Genomic DNA, 14849 nt, shown 5'->3' on the forward strand with positions numbered 1-14849 from the left:
TGCCTTTTTGATCTGGAACAGTAACATAATAATTACATTTTCATAAAATTACATAACATAAAAAATATCGGACACAAACCAGATAATATTCACACCGGAGTTGGGCAAAATGTAATCTAATTACAAATTACGATTAAAATGTAATTGCGTAATTGATTACACATTATTTTCTGTAATCTTTAGGTAGTTGACCACAATATTATGTGTATTTGTGTAATTGATTACACATTATTTTCTGTAATCGTTAATTTAGGTAGTTGACAAAATATTATGTGTTGAAAATAATGTGTAATCAATTACACAAGTACACAAAATATTGTGGTAAACCACATAAATTAATGATTACAGAAAATAATGTGTAATCAATTACGCAAGTACATTTTAATTGTAATTTGTAATTAGATTACATTTTGCCTAATTCTGATTCACACTTATGCTATCACGGTCACATAAACCACATTGCACATAATTACCTGTTGTAATTCCGCCCTCAACGTTATCACCTCCCTCTCCTTCGCCTCCTTCGTCTCATTTATCTCCTTTACCTCCTCTTCCTCCTGTCCCTCCTTATCCTCCTCTCGCCTCGCTTCATTGAGCGCTTCTTTCATCTGGAAATGAAATAATGAATGTATTATTTTATGACAAAAAGTAAGAGTATATCGATGCGCGTTACGAAGAGTAACACGTTTCATTTTTTTCTTACGGACAACTGCATGTAGAAAAAATGAAACATGCTACTTTTGAGAAGTAACTTTTCGTAACGCGCGTCGATATGAACATGTAGGGTAATTCGCTCTCTAGAGTCCTCAAAGACAATGCCGCCAATAAGCCGCGCCTCGCTGAGTTTCGTGGAAGTGACGAATTCCACGTTCTGCATTTCTCAACAGATCTTTGCGAAAATGGCGTCAATGGATGGCGTGCAGATGAAAATGGCCCCAAGCTAACTTCGTAATAATCCGATTTACATGACATTTGACATAATTTTGATCAGCAAAACGCCAGGAAATCATTAGTATCACCGCCATATCGATTCGATGAAGAATTCAGAATTTTTAACATGCCGTAGTGAATCTCGTCTCGAGCGTCGAAATCCACGAAACTCAGCGAGACGCGGCATATTGGCAGCATCGCCTTTGAAGACTCTAGCCAGAGAAACACTCTGTATAACAGTATACAATATAATACTTACGTTATTCATATTGTCCATTTATCGTAAACTGCTTGTATATCCGCGTCATTTGCGTTCTTTCAACGGAATGACTCTCTACGCAACGGACTGTTTGCGCCGTTGCCTGGTTTGTAGAGCGTCATTTGATTCAGAATGCACCACAGATGAATCTTTGAATTCACGTTCACGGTTTGTGTTTACATTTTTTTGCAACGGGCACAAGGATTTTGAGTTGTGTTGCGTTGCGTTGTACTGTGTTTGTGTTGTGTTTGTTGGTTTAGTGTAAAATGAGTGACACTCGAAATGTGGATATGCAGGACGTGCCGAAAGATATGGACAATAATACTCCGTTTCGTTCGCGACATTTACGTTCGTACGCAAAGACATTGTCGAAACGGAGAATACATCGCCATAAGAGAAGGTCTCTAGCCCTTCAGAAGAAACAAGAAAGCGCAAAGACGGCAGGTGATACTGCCGTAGGACAACGTACAGAAGAAGTGGCCGAGGAGCGTATAGTAGAGGAACCATCAACATCCGATGGACGAAATCATACGCATCAAGAGATACTGTACTTGCCATCTGATGAAGATACTGATACGGCCAGTTCGGGAGAAAGTGAAGAGGCGCTTGAAGAATTTGCTATAGAAAGTAACGAAGAAGAAAACTTCGTTATAGAAAAAGTTGCGAAGAACGAGCCACAAGAGCAATCGCGCCTCCTAAATAGCAACGATATAATGAATTTCGCAAATGTGCTTACTCAATTGCAAAAAATAAGTAAGCATGCAAAAGCTACGGAAGACTGTGGCATTGAACACCTACGCATAACTGGTGTGAAACGGCGTGGCTTCAAGAGCATCTTCAGCGTCATGTGCACTTTATGTCATTACAAAGCTGAAATCTGCAATCAATCGGACGAAGCCGAAGAAGTGGATTGCAATCAGGGCGCCGTTAATGCAACAATTTTATGTGGAGGCAGCTATGCCCACTTGGAACACACTTTTGCAGGAGTGAACGTACGTTGCATGTCGAAGAGAGACTTTGTGAAGAATCAAGATGAATTCGTCAAGTCCGCAATTGCCGCTGCAGAAGAAGAGATGTTAGCAGCGGCTGAAGAAGAAAAACGTTTGGCGATTGAAAGAGGCGACGTTCTTCCCGGGTCAGGGACCCCTCACATCCCCGTTGTGGCCGACGGAAGCTGGATGAAGAGATACTACCGCAGTGGATGTTACGATTCTGCGTCTGGAGTCGGCGTAATAGTTGGCTATCACACGAAAAAAGTTTTATTTTACGGCGTTCGAAACAAAGTTTGCAGAATTTGTCGGATTGCTGCAAAAAACGAGAAAGAACCCCGAAAGCACACATGTTTCAAAAACTGGAAAACATCTCGAGCATCGACTGCTATGGAAAGCGATGCTATAGTAGAAGGATTCAACACTAGCGTAGAAAAACGTGGGCTCGTTTATTCTACACTGATTGCTGATGGGGACAGTAGCGTGTATAAGAAGATTATTGATGCGGACCCATATAAGAGACAGATTCGTGTAAAAAAGATTGAAGGCACGAATCATTTGTTGCGAAACTTTTGCACAAAAATGAAAGCGATTGTAAAAAAAGACCACATCTGGACCATTGAGACAAACTGTGGAAAGTAGCATTCGCCGGATGCGCACGGACATCGTGAATGCCGCAAAGTTTAGATACAATCAGAATGTATCAATCGACGAGAGAACGAAGAATTTGTATGGCGACATACAGAATGTTCCAAGCCACGTGTTTGGTGAACACGCAGAGTGTGCAAGACTAGAATATTTCTGCGATGGAAAGAATAAAGAGAATGAGAAAAACATCGTTCCAGACTTGTTGAAAATTGGAGTGTACCAGGACGTGAAAGAAATACTTCGTCCACTATTAGCTCATGCGGAGAGCTTACTCTATAATACTACTAATAACGCTGTGGAAAGTTTGAACGGACTAATTGCCAAGTACACTGGCGGAAAAAGATTAAATTTCACCGAAAGAGGATCTTATACAGGGAGATGTGCTGCTGCTGTCGTGGAGTACAACAGTAACCAAGTGCACTCGCGATTGGATGCGGTTATGAAGAAGAAAACGCCCGAGGTTGTTCGCCAAATTGAAGAAAAGAAGAAGAAAGAAAAGGAAAAGAGAGCTGCAAAACAGAAGGAAACGAAGGCCGCGCGATATGTACGCAAGCAATTGCCCTCACAGAAAGATTCTGATTATGGACAAAATGCACAAAAGCCAAACATGCCATCAGAAATGTATGAACTGGAGCGGGAAAAGCATATGCAAATGCTCAGTGAGTGGCAAGACAAAAGACATGCTATTGAAGAAGAAACCATCGGACAAGCAAAGAACCGCAGATGGTTGCAGTACAGGTCCAAATTGTTGACAGCATCCAATTTTGGACAAGTGTGTCGTCGCCGACCTGACACGTTTTGCGCAAATGCAGTAAAATCATTTCTGTATCCGAAGATAATTAGTGCACCCGCGGTGGAATACGGGAAAGAATGCGAGAAAATTGCTCGCGAAGTATTGAAGAAGCAATATACAGATATTGCAGAATGTGGAATTTTCATCGACAGCTGCATCCCCTTCTTAGGAGCTTCACCGAATGGTATCATCGGTCAAGAGGGTATTGTCGTCGGCCGAATCCTCCTAGTCCTCCCATAGATCCTCGTAGCCCAATCAGGATGGAGGATGCATCAGATCCGAGCGGTAGGCCGTCCTTCGGATGTCCATACGCCCCTGCGAATCGGCGTCTATCTTCCTCTCCGTCCTCGAGTGGTGGTGGAAACTCGGTGGAAGCGCGCTTTTCCGTTACACACCGGGGTCCGCACGTGGGAAGAGAAAGTAGGCTCTACTCCGGGGATCGAGAAAATAACCCTTGAAGGAAATTTATGACTTTCTTAGCGTCGCCGACACTTCTGGAGTCAATCGACACTCGTTTCGGGTCTATTAATATTGGGACTCAGCCTAAGAACTTTCCCACGCATGTCACCCGCATCGCGTATTCTTAACAATACTCTTCTTGTTCACACGCAACCATCAGCTTTCAAATTTCGCTCCTGATTTACCTATCGATTATATACATTTCCGTGGCTACGTTCGCGTGGTCACGCAACACCACCAATACGATGCCACTTCCGATGCAGCGAGCACGCAGCAAACGCCGAAACTCAAGGCGTGAAGCAGTCACTGCGCTCTCGCTGCATCGGAAATGAAAGGATTCTAGGGAATTCTCTGCATCACCAATGACGCGCAGTAACCAAAGTTGCGTTTTAACGTGACACTAAAGTCATGACATTCACTGTCGTGACACTGTATTACAGCGTGAATCAAATTGTTACAACATCGTCACGGTTCATAGATGTCACGATGTTGTAACATTTGATTCACGCTGTAATACAATGTCACGACAGCGAATGTCATGACTTTAGTGTCACGTCAAAACGCACCTTAAAACGGAACGGTTGTCTCTGCACTTCATGTGCATTATGCGTGAATCGGAACGCACCCTATATCGCGGGAGGACAGGACAAGCGAATTCAGCGAATACCGCGGTGTTCGGGGTTACCCCGCGTTCGCATTTCCCCCACTCTCCTTTACATACTTATTCAATTAAATTGATACCTGGACACCTTCGATAATGCATGAATTTAATCAGTGTTTCTTGTATTATACATATGGGTTGCCGAATAGGGAATCCACCCTATATACAGATGCCGCGACCGGACGCGATAACGCGTGCCGTTTGTTAATTGCGCTGTTGTTTTTTATCTAGGCGAGAAATTAATACGAGTTCATTGTACGGTCAGTTTATTGTACGGCATCGAAGCCAATCAATCTTCAACACTAAAACGTTAACGGGCTCTTGCAATCACTGTTCCCATCCCTCTCCTGATCCCACATACACAAAGTACTATAAATATAATACATATAAATCGGCAATGCGGTGCAAATGGTTTGTTTTCGTAGTTGTTAAACTTGCGTAGAATTTATCCTTAAATCTGTCCCGCGATAAGACTGTTACGAACCGGGGCTGCGGCAACGCGAGAGGCCGGCGAGAAGGGTATTTCCCAAGGAATACGGTTTATGAATTTCTTAGTTAGGTGCGCGGACGAACCTGATGCGAAATCAGGGAGCCGTAGGAGGGTTAAAATGTGGACGAACCCGATGCGAAATCGGGGAGCCACTGGGTTGGTAAAGATTCCTTGTTTTGGTGTTGGAGATGAACGAACCTAATGCGGAATCAGGCAGTCACAGGAAATATTAGTAATGCCTCGTAACTCTTAATTAAAGTTTGATACAACTCGAGCGGTAAAGTTGTATCAGTGGGTGAGTGCTACTAATATTATAAGCATCGCTGGGTAATAGATGGGTTAACGAATCTACTCGATTTACAAGTGAACACCATTAGTATATTCAATAAGTAATTATTGTACAAATATAAGTGTCGCGATTAGTGATTAAATAATGTAGTTACCAATATTTGCACGGTGTTAACGCACTGGCGATGCGGGGCGTAAGAATGGTTATTTCAATTGTAACCCAAAATATAACTGAACTAGGGGATTCTGTGAGGTTAACTATTGGTTCGTAAGGCGACTCGAGCCCGATCCTGCTGAATCTAACCAACTCTGTACGAGCGTGACACGACGCGACTCTACGCGTGACTTCACTGCTTTGAACCAAAGAGGGTTGAAACTAAAGGGTTTATATAGTCCCAAAATGAGTGGGGATTCGTTACAAATCTCCATATAAGGAAATCCGTATAGGTCGTCGTCGCGTCACGCCCGTTCCCATGGTCGTGATCCAGATGGTTGAGATCATGACTCCCCTTAGTGGTTTGTGATAAGCGAAAGGATTTTAGGGCGTTTTCCCTTCGCAGACGCGAGCTCGAAAAATTCTTGAGAGCGGCGTATGGGAAATTCCACATACGTAACAAGACTGTTCATTGCTGTTGATAATGAACCTTTGTAATTTATAATATTAAAAATCATGTGATGTCAATCCCTGTACAAATTATCTTTGTAAAAAGAAGTGAGATCCCCATAAAAGAAACTTCAAAAAAGTAAAAAAAAATACGCCAAGTACATGAAATCAAATAAATCACAAAAAAAATGGAAGATAATAATAATTACAAAATAAAAAAAAGATGTAAAATCAAAATGAGCTGCAAGTATATAAAGGTGCTTTCCCGCTGCGTGCAAAGGCGACACTGTGTAACACAATAAAAGACAAAAAAGATGGCCGGGCCTGGAAGTCAAATACTTGGCATGGCCAGGCAAGATCAAGGTGTCGATGAATAAGAACTATTTAAAAACCGGAAACTAATGAAAGTGTTCGCAATGTGTCGAAATTTTATTTAAATTAATGAATTATTAGCTATACGCCTGTCAAAGGCAAGGTATTGGTGCCAATGAATGATCTTAGAATTATCTAAAAACGCAACAGAATGAAAGGGTACTCGTATATTGTCAGAGTTTTAAATTGACAAATTATCTGAAAGCCTGCGAGAGGGAAGGTATGGGTAGTGATGATCTGAGAATAATACCTTGCCACGCCACGTCGCCTTTGCACGCTGCAGGAAAGCACCTTTATGTACTTGCAGCTCATTTTGATTTCACATTTTTTTTTATTTTGTAATTATTATTATCTTCCATTTTATTGTGATTTAATTGATTTCACGTACCTGGCGTATTTTTTTACTTTTTTGAAGTTTTTTATGGGGATATGTACTTACAAAAAATATTTTTAAAAAGAAACGATTTTTTCAACCCGTCTAACCGGAATGACCCCTTAAGCACAAGCTTTGAACTGCATGTAGACTGCAAATTATAAGCTAAGTCTCCCACTGGATTTATAATATCCAGATCGAAGTAATTACATCAGATTCGCAAAGGTAAACGAAATCAAAGGGATAAAATTCAATATATTAATAATAAAAATACATGTTCGTGTACATTAAATAAACAACTAGTTTATTCATTATTATATTATACATGTATAATCAGTTAGGTTAAATATTATGTACAACTTTCTTATCTATAAAATAAATAAATATTATGACAAATACTTGAATAATCAACAATATACAACTTTTATACAAATTTAGTATAAATATTAGTTAATTATTTATTTAAATGTCAGTTTTTTATTTACTAGTTCTTACTTCCAAATTAAGAATGCCAACATCAAGAGATTTCATATAGTTGACTACAAAAAAGGGATGTCACTTATTAAACTCATAGTTTAGTTAAATTACAAGCCATTTGTACTGATTGTACCTAACTTACTTATTTTGACTACAGTTTTTACAAATATTCACAATAATCAAACAGAGAAGCTTTCTCCACATCCGCAAGTTCCTTTAATGTTTGGATTATTGAAAATAAATTCAGAACTTAATTTAGATTCCACGTAGTCCATTTCGGTGCCTAAGAGAGATAGCTGTGCCTTTTTGTCAATCATAATGCGAACGCCGTCCTGAATAACTTCTTCATCAAGTTTTGATTTTTCTTTGGCATAATCAAGAGTATAACTCAAGCCATTACATCCTCGTTGTTTCACGCCGACTCTTAAACCGATCTGAAACACGAAATACAATTTTGGTTTCTCAACAAAATTTGTTGCCTCGAAAAAAATAGCGTCTATCACTTTGAATGTGACAATTTGGCGAGGATTAGAGAGATTCCGTTTCAAGTCGGTCTGGGTTAGGTCTGGGTTATGTCCAGTTTTCCCCGCACTTTGTGTACACAGCAGTACCCCGTTAATATGGAAAGAAATGGACTAAATATGGAATGAATCATCCCGCCCACTTTAGCTCAGGTCAGTGTCGAGCAGAGTTGCCATATGAAGGGAATTAATGGCGGCGTAAGCATGCCATGACGTAGTATGGAGTACGAGGAGGGGAACACCTACAGCAAAACAGAATACAGTCGAACCTCGATAACTCCAAAATTATCATAATTTCCTTCCAGTCCGGTGTAAAGGTAGGATCTCCTACCCGCGATTGGTCGCAGCGATTTGACCCAGCGACTACTGGGCCTAGGCTGAATCTCCTTGCCTGCGACCAGTGGTGTGCGGGTAGCCGACTTTTCGGGCTCGGGACGGACCGGAAACTTACGAAAGTATCGCGACCCCGCCCGAAATTTTCCGGCCTGTCCCGAGGGCTAGGGACCCGAGCTTCGGGACGATCCGCACACTCCTACCTGCGACCAAGTCCATTGCCACAGTGGGCAGAATCCCGAAAAACAAGGAAACGAGTCAGAATTCAAAAGTTGGGGAAAACGTAAGAAATGAGAAACTCGGCCCAATGTTGCGATTTTGATTTTTCCCAGATGATTAAATGAATTGTCGATCTCAATTTCGGTCGAAAAAATGGCTTTTTTCACATATTTCCATAGATTTCACCCGACTACTGAACCGATTTAAAAAATTTTGTCAGGTACATTTGTTGGTGGTTCAATTATCTTTAATTTGATGTAATTTTCGACCAAATCGGACATTTGCAACACGAAATATTCGCAATTAAGTGCGACCACCTTTTTGATAGGCAGGTAAAAAGTTCACCCGTCAATATCTCGAAAACGTTATCCATAGAAATTTGTGGACCTTATCTTCGGAATCAGCGGGTCATTTTACATAAGAAAAAATAGTGGTATCTGCTGCGCAAAATGACTAGTGTTATTTGTATATATGTAAGTAGTACATATTATAAGTTACAATAAACAATTGACCTTTAAAGCTTGAATTTGTCTTGCTTTACAGCTTCACAAGTCGAAAAATTAACAGTCGTAAAAAGCCTCCATAAGTCAAATTTTCGTTTGTTGAACCTCTCTTACTTGAAAACTCGATAAGCCGAAAGCTCTATAATTCGAAAAAAAATCCCTTTCCTTGAGATTCGAGTTATCGAGGTTGGACTGTATTTGTGTTGGTGACGTGGTGACGTACCACAATTCATCGCATGGCGATTGGCGTGCACAAGTCGTATTAGGCCCATTCCACACTATCAAGTCGGACGAGTATGGACGCTCAGGGATATGATTTTGATCGAGACCGGACCATGACCGGACCGATATTGTGGATCTGGTCTTAGTGTTTATACAGGGTCATCCGTTAAAACTGCAACCTACGCGCGCGCGAACAGACGAAAATGGCAATACCGCCTCACGGACGCATTCCACTAAAACCATCATCGGCCCGGCGTTCGCAGGGTTGCCAGCGACCGCTGTATAGCAGTGATGCCCGAGCTTCGAATATTTTAGGATGGTCTCTTTCAAATTAACGTCACAAAGAGCTATTTGAAATTTTCCGGCCCGGGTTGAAGAATTTAGGGCCTTTTTCGTATAACTTTTGAACTATAAAAGATATCGGAATGCAATTTGCGCCGAAAAATGAGGAAAAATTATTCTCTCTTAATAATGGACAATTAAAAATATTTTACGTTTACTTAATTTTTCTTTTATCAGTTTTTTAACCACAATTGTTGTGAAAAGCTTTTGCAAACTGTTTATTTGATATTGTATTTAATGCTTTTTTTTAATTCATGGTGTTGATAAACAATAGGCTAGATGTTCCTGTATCATTACTTTCATAAATGGAGAAATTAAATTTTTATTCGATTATGTGCTAGTTCTGCAAACCTCAGAATCTATTGTTCTGTTTTTCTTTTTTATAATTTTATCCTTAATGGAGTGCATGCATAGATCGGACGTAACGGGTAACTAAAGGCTCGTATAGACCGGGGAACAATCGTCGGCAACTTTGTCGCTGGAGTCGCTGGGATAACCAACTTTTATCCAGCGAGTTGTGTCCGGCAACTTGTGTTTGGTGACTCGTCCTTTAAAGGTTAAGGAGATACGAATAGACCGGGCTACAGTCACCGGATACATGTATCAAACGGCATTCTAGAAATGACTATTGGCCACATGCTCCCGAAAAACTGTACCATAAAAAACTTCAAAAAAGTAAAAAAATACGCCAAGTACATGAAATCAAATAAATCACAAAATATAGAAGATAATAATAATTACAAAACAAAAAAAAAGATGAAAAATCAAAATGAGCTGCAAGTACATAATGGTGCTTTCCCACTGCGCTTAAGATGACACAACTACATATACTCAGCTAAAATGCTGTGTTCATACATTCCATTACTCATATCGCGGACATTTTAATTAACCCATCAAAAAGAATCCCATTTAAAAACATTGTCGTAAATTAATAGCTTTACAAAATTAATGATATACAAAAATTGCGCCAATTATAACAATGGCTACTTCTACAAAGAAAAAAATGTATTAAATAATATTAAGCAGATATACAGGGTGTCCCACTAAGGAGTGGACAGCGCGATATCTCTTAAAGTATTGTCGATAAAAATATAAAAAAAATAGGGAATTGCATGGTTCGAGGTGGCCCATTTATTAGCGCGAACGAATTTTGTTTTCGATTATTATTTTAAAAGATACGATGGTCAAGTTCGGTTTTTCAAATGGAGCTATTTTTTTTGAAGACCTGAGTTCATAGTGCGTTCCAAGACAAATTCAATAAGCTTTAATGTATACACTTTATTTCCACTGGTTTTTAAGATATTGCGCTTGCAAATTTACTGATTTTCAATGCAAGAAACCCCTCTGAAATGGCAAAAACCGGGGGCGGTCTTACTGACGCCACGGGTGGCACTGCCTGTTGAAATGGATACTTACCTGCCAAAGGTCTACGCCAGAAATGGCAGGCCCAAAGGCTGGACAATTCTTTTCCGTCAGAAATGCTACTTAGGTAGGTACATCTGCGCTATCGAGAAGCGCATCGTTACTTTTATTTCGCACTTGCTTCTACGCTCGGATGGCCGGTTCTTTTGGGAGGGATGCAAATCCGATTGGTTCTGATACAATCTGCTCCCTATGGTTGAAATTTAGTCTAGCAACTTTCACTCCTCCTAACCTAACCAATCCAACTTGCATCCCTCCCAAAAGAACCGGCCATCCGAGCGTAGAAGCAAGTGCGAAATAAAAGTAACGATGCGCTTCTCGACACCGCAGATGTACCTACCTAAGTAGCATTTCTGACGGAAAAGAATTGTCCAGCCTTTGGGCCTGCCATTTCTGGCGTAGACCTTTGGCAGGTAAGTATCCATTTCAACAGGCAGTGCCACCCGTAGCGCCAGTAAGACCGACCCCGGTCCTTCCTATTCCAGAGGGTTTTCTTGCAGTGAAAATCAGTAATTTTGCAAGCGCAATATCTTAGAAACCAGTGGAAATAAAGTGTATACATTAAAGCTTATTGAATTTGTCTTGGAACGCACTATCAACTCAGGTCTTCAAAAAAAATAGTTCCATTTGAAAAACCGAACTTGACCATCGTATCTTTTAAAATAATAATCGGAAACAAAATTCGTTCGCGCTAATAAATGGGCCCCCTCGAACCATGCAATTCCCTATTTTTTTTATATTTTTATCGACAATACTTTAAGAGATATCGCGCTGTCCACTCCTTAGTGGGACACCCTGTATGTATAGTACTTTGTGTACAATACATAGTGCGCGAAGCAGCTTATGGCGCTGAACGTATTTAACATTGAACTGTAATAACAACCACAATTAACACCTTTCGAAAAAAAATATGTATGCATTTTTAGCATTTGGTGGTCAAGCTTGTTTTTCTACTCGTAAATCATCAACAGATACCCACGTTGTGCCCTTACCCCTTACCATACGCGTGTAATGACCATCAGCAATACTTTTACCGTGGTGGAAAATCGCTGCCTTAAGTTTATAACAGTGATCCCCCATTTGTATTTTAGTAGTAGGTATTGCTTTGATGTAGAAATTTTCCACTTTCGTTATTGTTCCACTACTATCGTGATCGAACAAATGTAATTTTGCAATAAGAATTTGTTTGGAAGCAGTTATATCGATTTTTTTCATTGTGTTTGAATTTGAATTATCACAATTAGAGCAAGAATCTTTCAGATTTTTCCATCCCGCGAAATTGTGTTTTATTATATCTTGAAATTCAAATGATTTTTTTGTTAACATCTTGGGCAGTGCAAGATGTACCACACAATTTGTACTGATAGTAGTACTTGTGTAATTACACTCTAAACATCTTAATACCGTTGTAATTTCGTGTTCTACTGCATTCTGTATAAGAATTTCATGATCACAAAGGGAGGTAATAAACTCAGCTGCATCATGTAGCTGATTGTTAGCGTATTTTTCTCCTGCGATTTGCCGTAATGATATTATGTTTGGATTTTGTTCCGATTTATATTGGTCCATAAAGACTTTTATAATATGATCAGCTTTTTCAGTGGAAAATAAGTTTTCTCTTAAGGATGAACAATATAACATACATTGGATTGTGACATTCGTATAACAAAACACACCATCAGAATTCGGGAGACCTCTTACGTAGTATTTAATGGTATCCATGATGTGATCATTAGTATTCTCACATTCGGATACATTATAATGAGGTACTGCCCAAACAGCATCACGAACATTGAGACCGCGGTATTCAGAAATTGAATCTATTGTCTTCTATTATAGCCGATTCTTGTGCTTTTACGGAAGTTGGATATATCATATTATCATAATTGATAAGATGCAGTCCTTGTAATGTGGTCACTAGGGTAGTCCTTATTTTTCAACTTCCGATTTTGTTTCGTCTAACCCTCCTAAAATGTGAGGTTTGGTTAGAAAATGATATGCGTAAAATTTGAAAGTGATTGGACAACGGGAACCCGTGCCGCAATTGAGTTAAAGTTATGAAATAATTGTGATTTCTCGTCAATTTCGGACATAATTGTGTTCGGCTATTTTGGAAGTATCAGTGAATATTTTTAAATAAAAGTACAGTTTATTAGATGTATAATAATAATTTGTATGTACTACTTAAAAAAATATTAACGAAATCTTTGAGTTTTATCTTTTAAAATTAGTATACAACGCAGTGTATAAGCCAGAATAGACAATCGGGGGTCTTAACAACACTGTTCAACACGTATTTGGATCTGCAATATGCACTCCCAGATCCTAGTAGAGTTTTTCGTCCCAACCACGAATCCGTAAACAGAATTGCTCTATCACCCATAGTTTTTGAAAAACACGAGTTTTTGTAAAAATTGTACGATTCTGGGCAAGAATGAGGTATTACGTGAAAACCAAGAATACCAGAAAGTTCAATTTAGTCTCAAAAGATAGAGGAGAGTTTCCTGAATATATCGGTATATACAGGTATATATCGGTATATATATTATTAAATTTGATGGTTTTATATGGTTGTAAATGGTTGTCAAAGTTTAAAAAAGTGCCGGTGTATATGATTTCTACGCAATACTTTTGCAATTTTACGAAAAGTTGTTTTCTAAAGAAGAAACCATCTACGAAAACTGTCGGAATGGTTTTAACTCGAACTGTTTGAGAAAATATTCAGCGGGAACGCGTGCACGGTGTTTTGCCGCTAGGCGGCAGTGGCGGCCATTGCTCGCCTGGCGCGGCTCGCCAGGGCCGTGGCTACGTGCAATCGACACGATGCCCCGTAGAGTGGTCCTTAGCTATACGAATCAAAAGTTTTTTTTTGTCTCCGGCTGCTTTTGAAGTATCAGTGAATATTTTTTTAATAAAAGTACAATTTCTTACATGTATAATAGTAACATTTGTATATTACTTAAAAAAATATAGTCGAAATCGTTGATATTTATCTCTTACAATTATCCAATCTAACGCAGCGTGTGAGCTACTCTACGCTACTCTACGTAGGTGCGGAATGCGGATGTCACAATCTACAATATTTTTTATTTACTAAAATTGTATTATTCGCTAATTCCTTATAATTATGTAAGTATTTATACACAACAAAATATTATTACAATTTAACTTAGGGGTATAAATAAAATAATGCATTGTGTTAGTATTTGTCTTTTATCAAGCTAGATTTCTTTGTATCAGGGTAGAATTGTCGATATTCTTCTAAAATTTGTAAAATGTTAAAATACTGTTTGTTGTCTTCATTTGTAGTTAATATTTCATTGTAGTCTGACATCAATTTTACGCCTCGCTCCGCAGTGTCATTCACAATTTCCAAATTCTGTACAATTTCTGAACCCGCTTTATATTCTTTATACATGTAAGAAATTGTACTTTTATTAAAAAATATTCGCTGTTACTTCTAAAGTAGCCGAAGATAAAAAAACTTCAAAAATGTTTGATTCCTATAGCTAAGGACCTCCCCACTGGGCACCATGTCGATTGCGCGCATTGAGCTCTATTCTAAGTGGAGTGTGAACAGTAGTGGGAAGAAGTAGAGGAGACAGCGATCAGAGAGAGAGGGGAAAATAGTGTGTGAATGTATCCTTCTTCTTCCTACTATCCCTCTCTATCTCTAGTATCCTGTAGTAAATTTGCGTGTGGTGGGGGTATATACGCCACGCAGGACGCCACGCCACGCCATGATCGTTATTACTTGTTAGCATCATGGACATAGGAATATAGGGACGGAGGAATAGTTGCGACTTTAGGGGAGGGGAGTGATACGTGTGGGGGGGGGGGGCACCTACATCTGCCTAGATTTGATTGGTTACATTCTACGGATGCTCCGTACCGCTAATTATGAAAAAGTATTTGCTACAGATTAGTACATAGAGACGTCTAAT

At 39.4% G+C, this 14849-nt stretch overlaps 2 protein-coding genes across 2 annotated transcripts in view; one reads left to right on the forward strand and one right to left on the reverse strand.

Annotated features, from left to right (window-relative positions):
- Positions 1-2705: 2705 nt before the first annotated feature.
- Positions 2706-4077, forward strand: LOC143367264 (uncharacterized). The gene is made up of 2 exons (XM_076808900.1): positions 2706-3718; positions 3772-4077. Exons 1-2 carry the CDS (start codon positions 2831-2833, stop codon positions 4075-4077), a joined length of 1194 nt encoding a protein of 397 aa, XP_076665015.1. The 5' UTR covers positions 2706-2830.
- Positions 4078-7149: 3072 nt separating this feature from the next.
- The window catches only part of Magr (Iron-sulfur cluster assembly 1 homolog MagR), a 72807-nt gene continuing 65107 nt past the window's right edge, over positions 7150-14849 (reverse strand). The window contains exon 3 of the mRNA XM_076808679.1: positions 7150-7777. Within this exon, the coding sequence (XP_076664794.1) occupies positions 7523-7777 (255 nt within the window). The 3' untranslated portion in view covers positions 7150-7522. The remainder of the gene's footprint in view (positions 7778-14849) is intronic.

The sequence above is a fragment of the Andrena cerasifolii genome, chromosome 3, assembly GCF_050908995.1.
Source record: "Andrena cerasifolii isolate SP2316 chromosome 3, iyAndCera1_principal, whole genome shotgun sequence".
Lineage (NCBI taxonomy): Eukaryota > Metazoa > Arthropoda > Insecta > Hymenoptera > Andrenidae > Andrena > Andrena cerasifolii.

Coding starts and splice junctions, on each gene's coding strand:
- LOC143367264 (XM_076808900.1), top strand. CDS start 2,831: ATGCGCACGGACATCGTGAATGCCGCAAAGTTTAGATACAATCAGAAT. Junction 3,719..3,771: donor GCGAGAAAATTGCTCGCGAA/GTATTGAAGAAG, acceptor TTTCATCGACAG/CTGCATCCCCTTCTTAGGAG.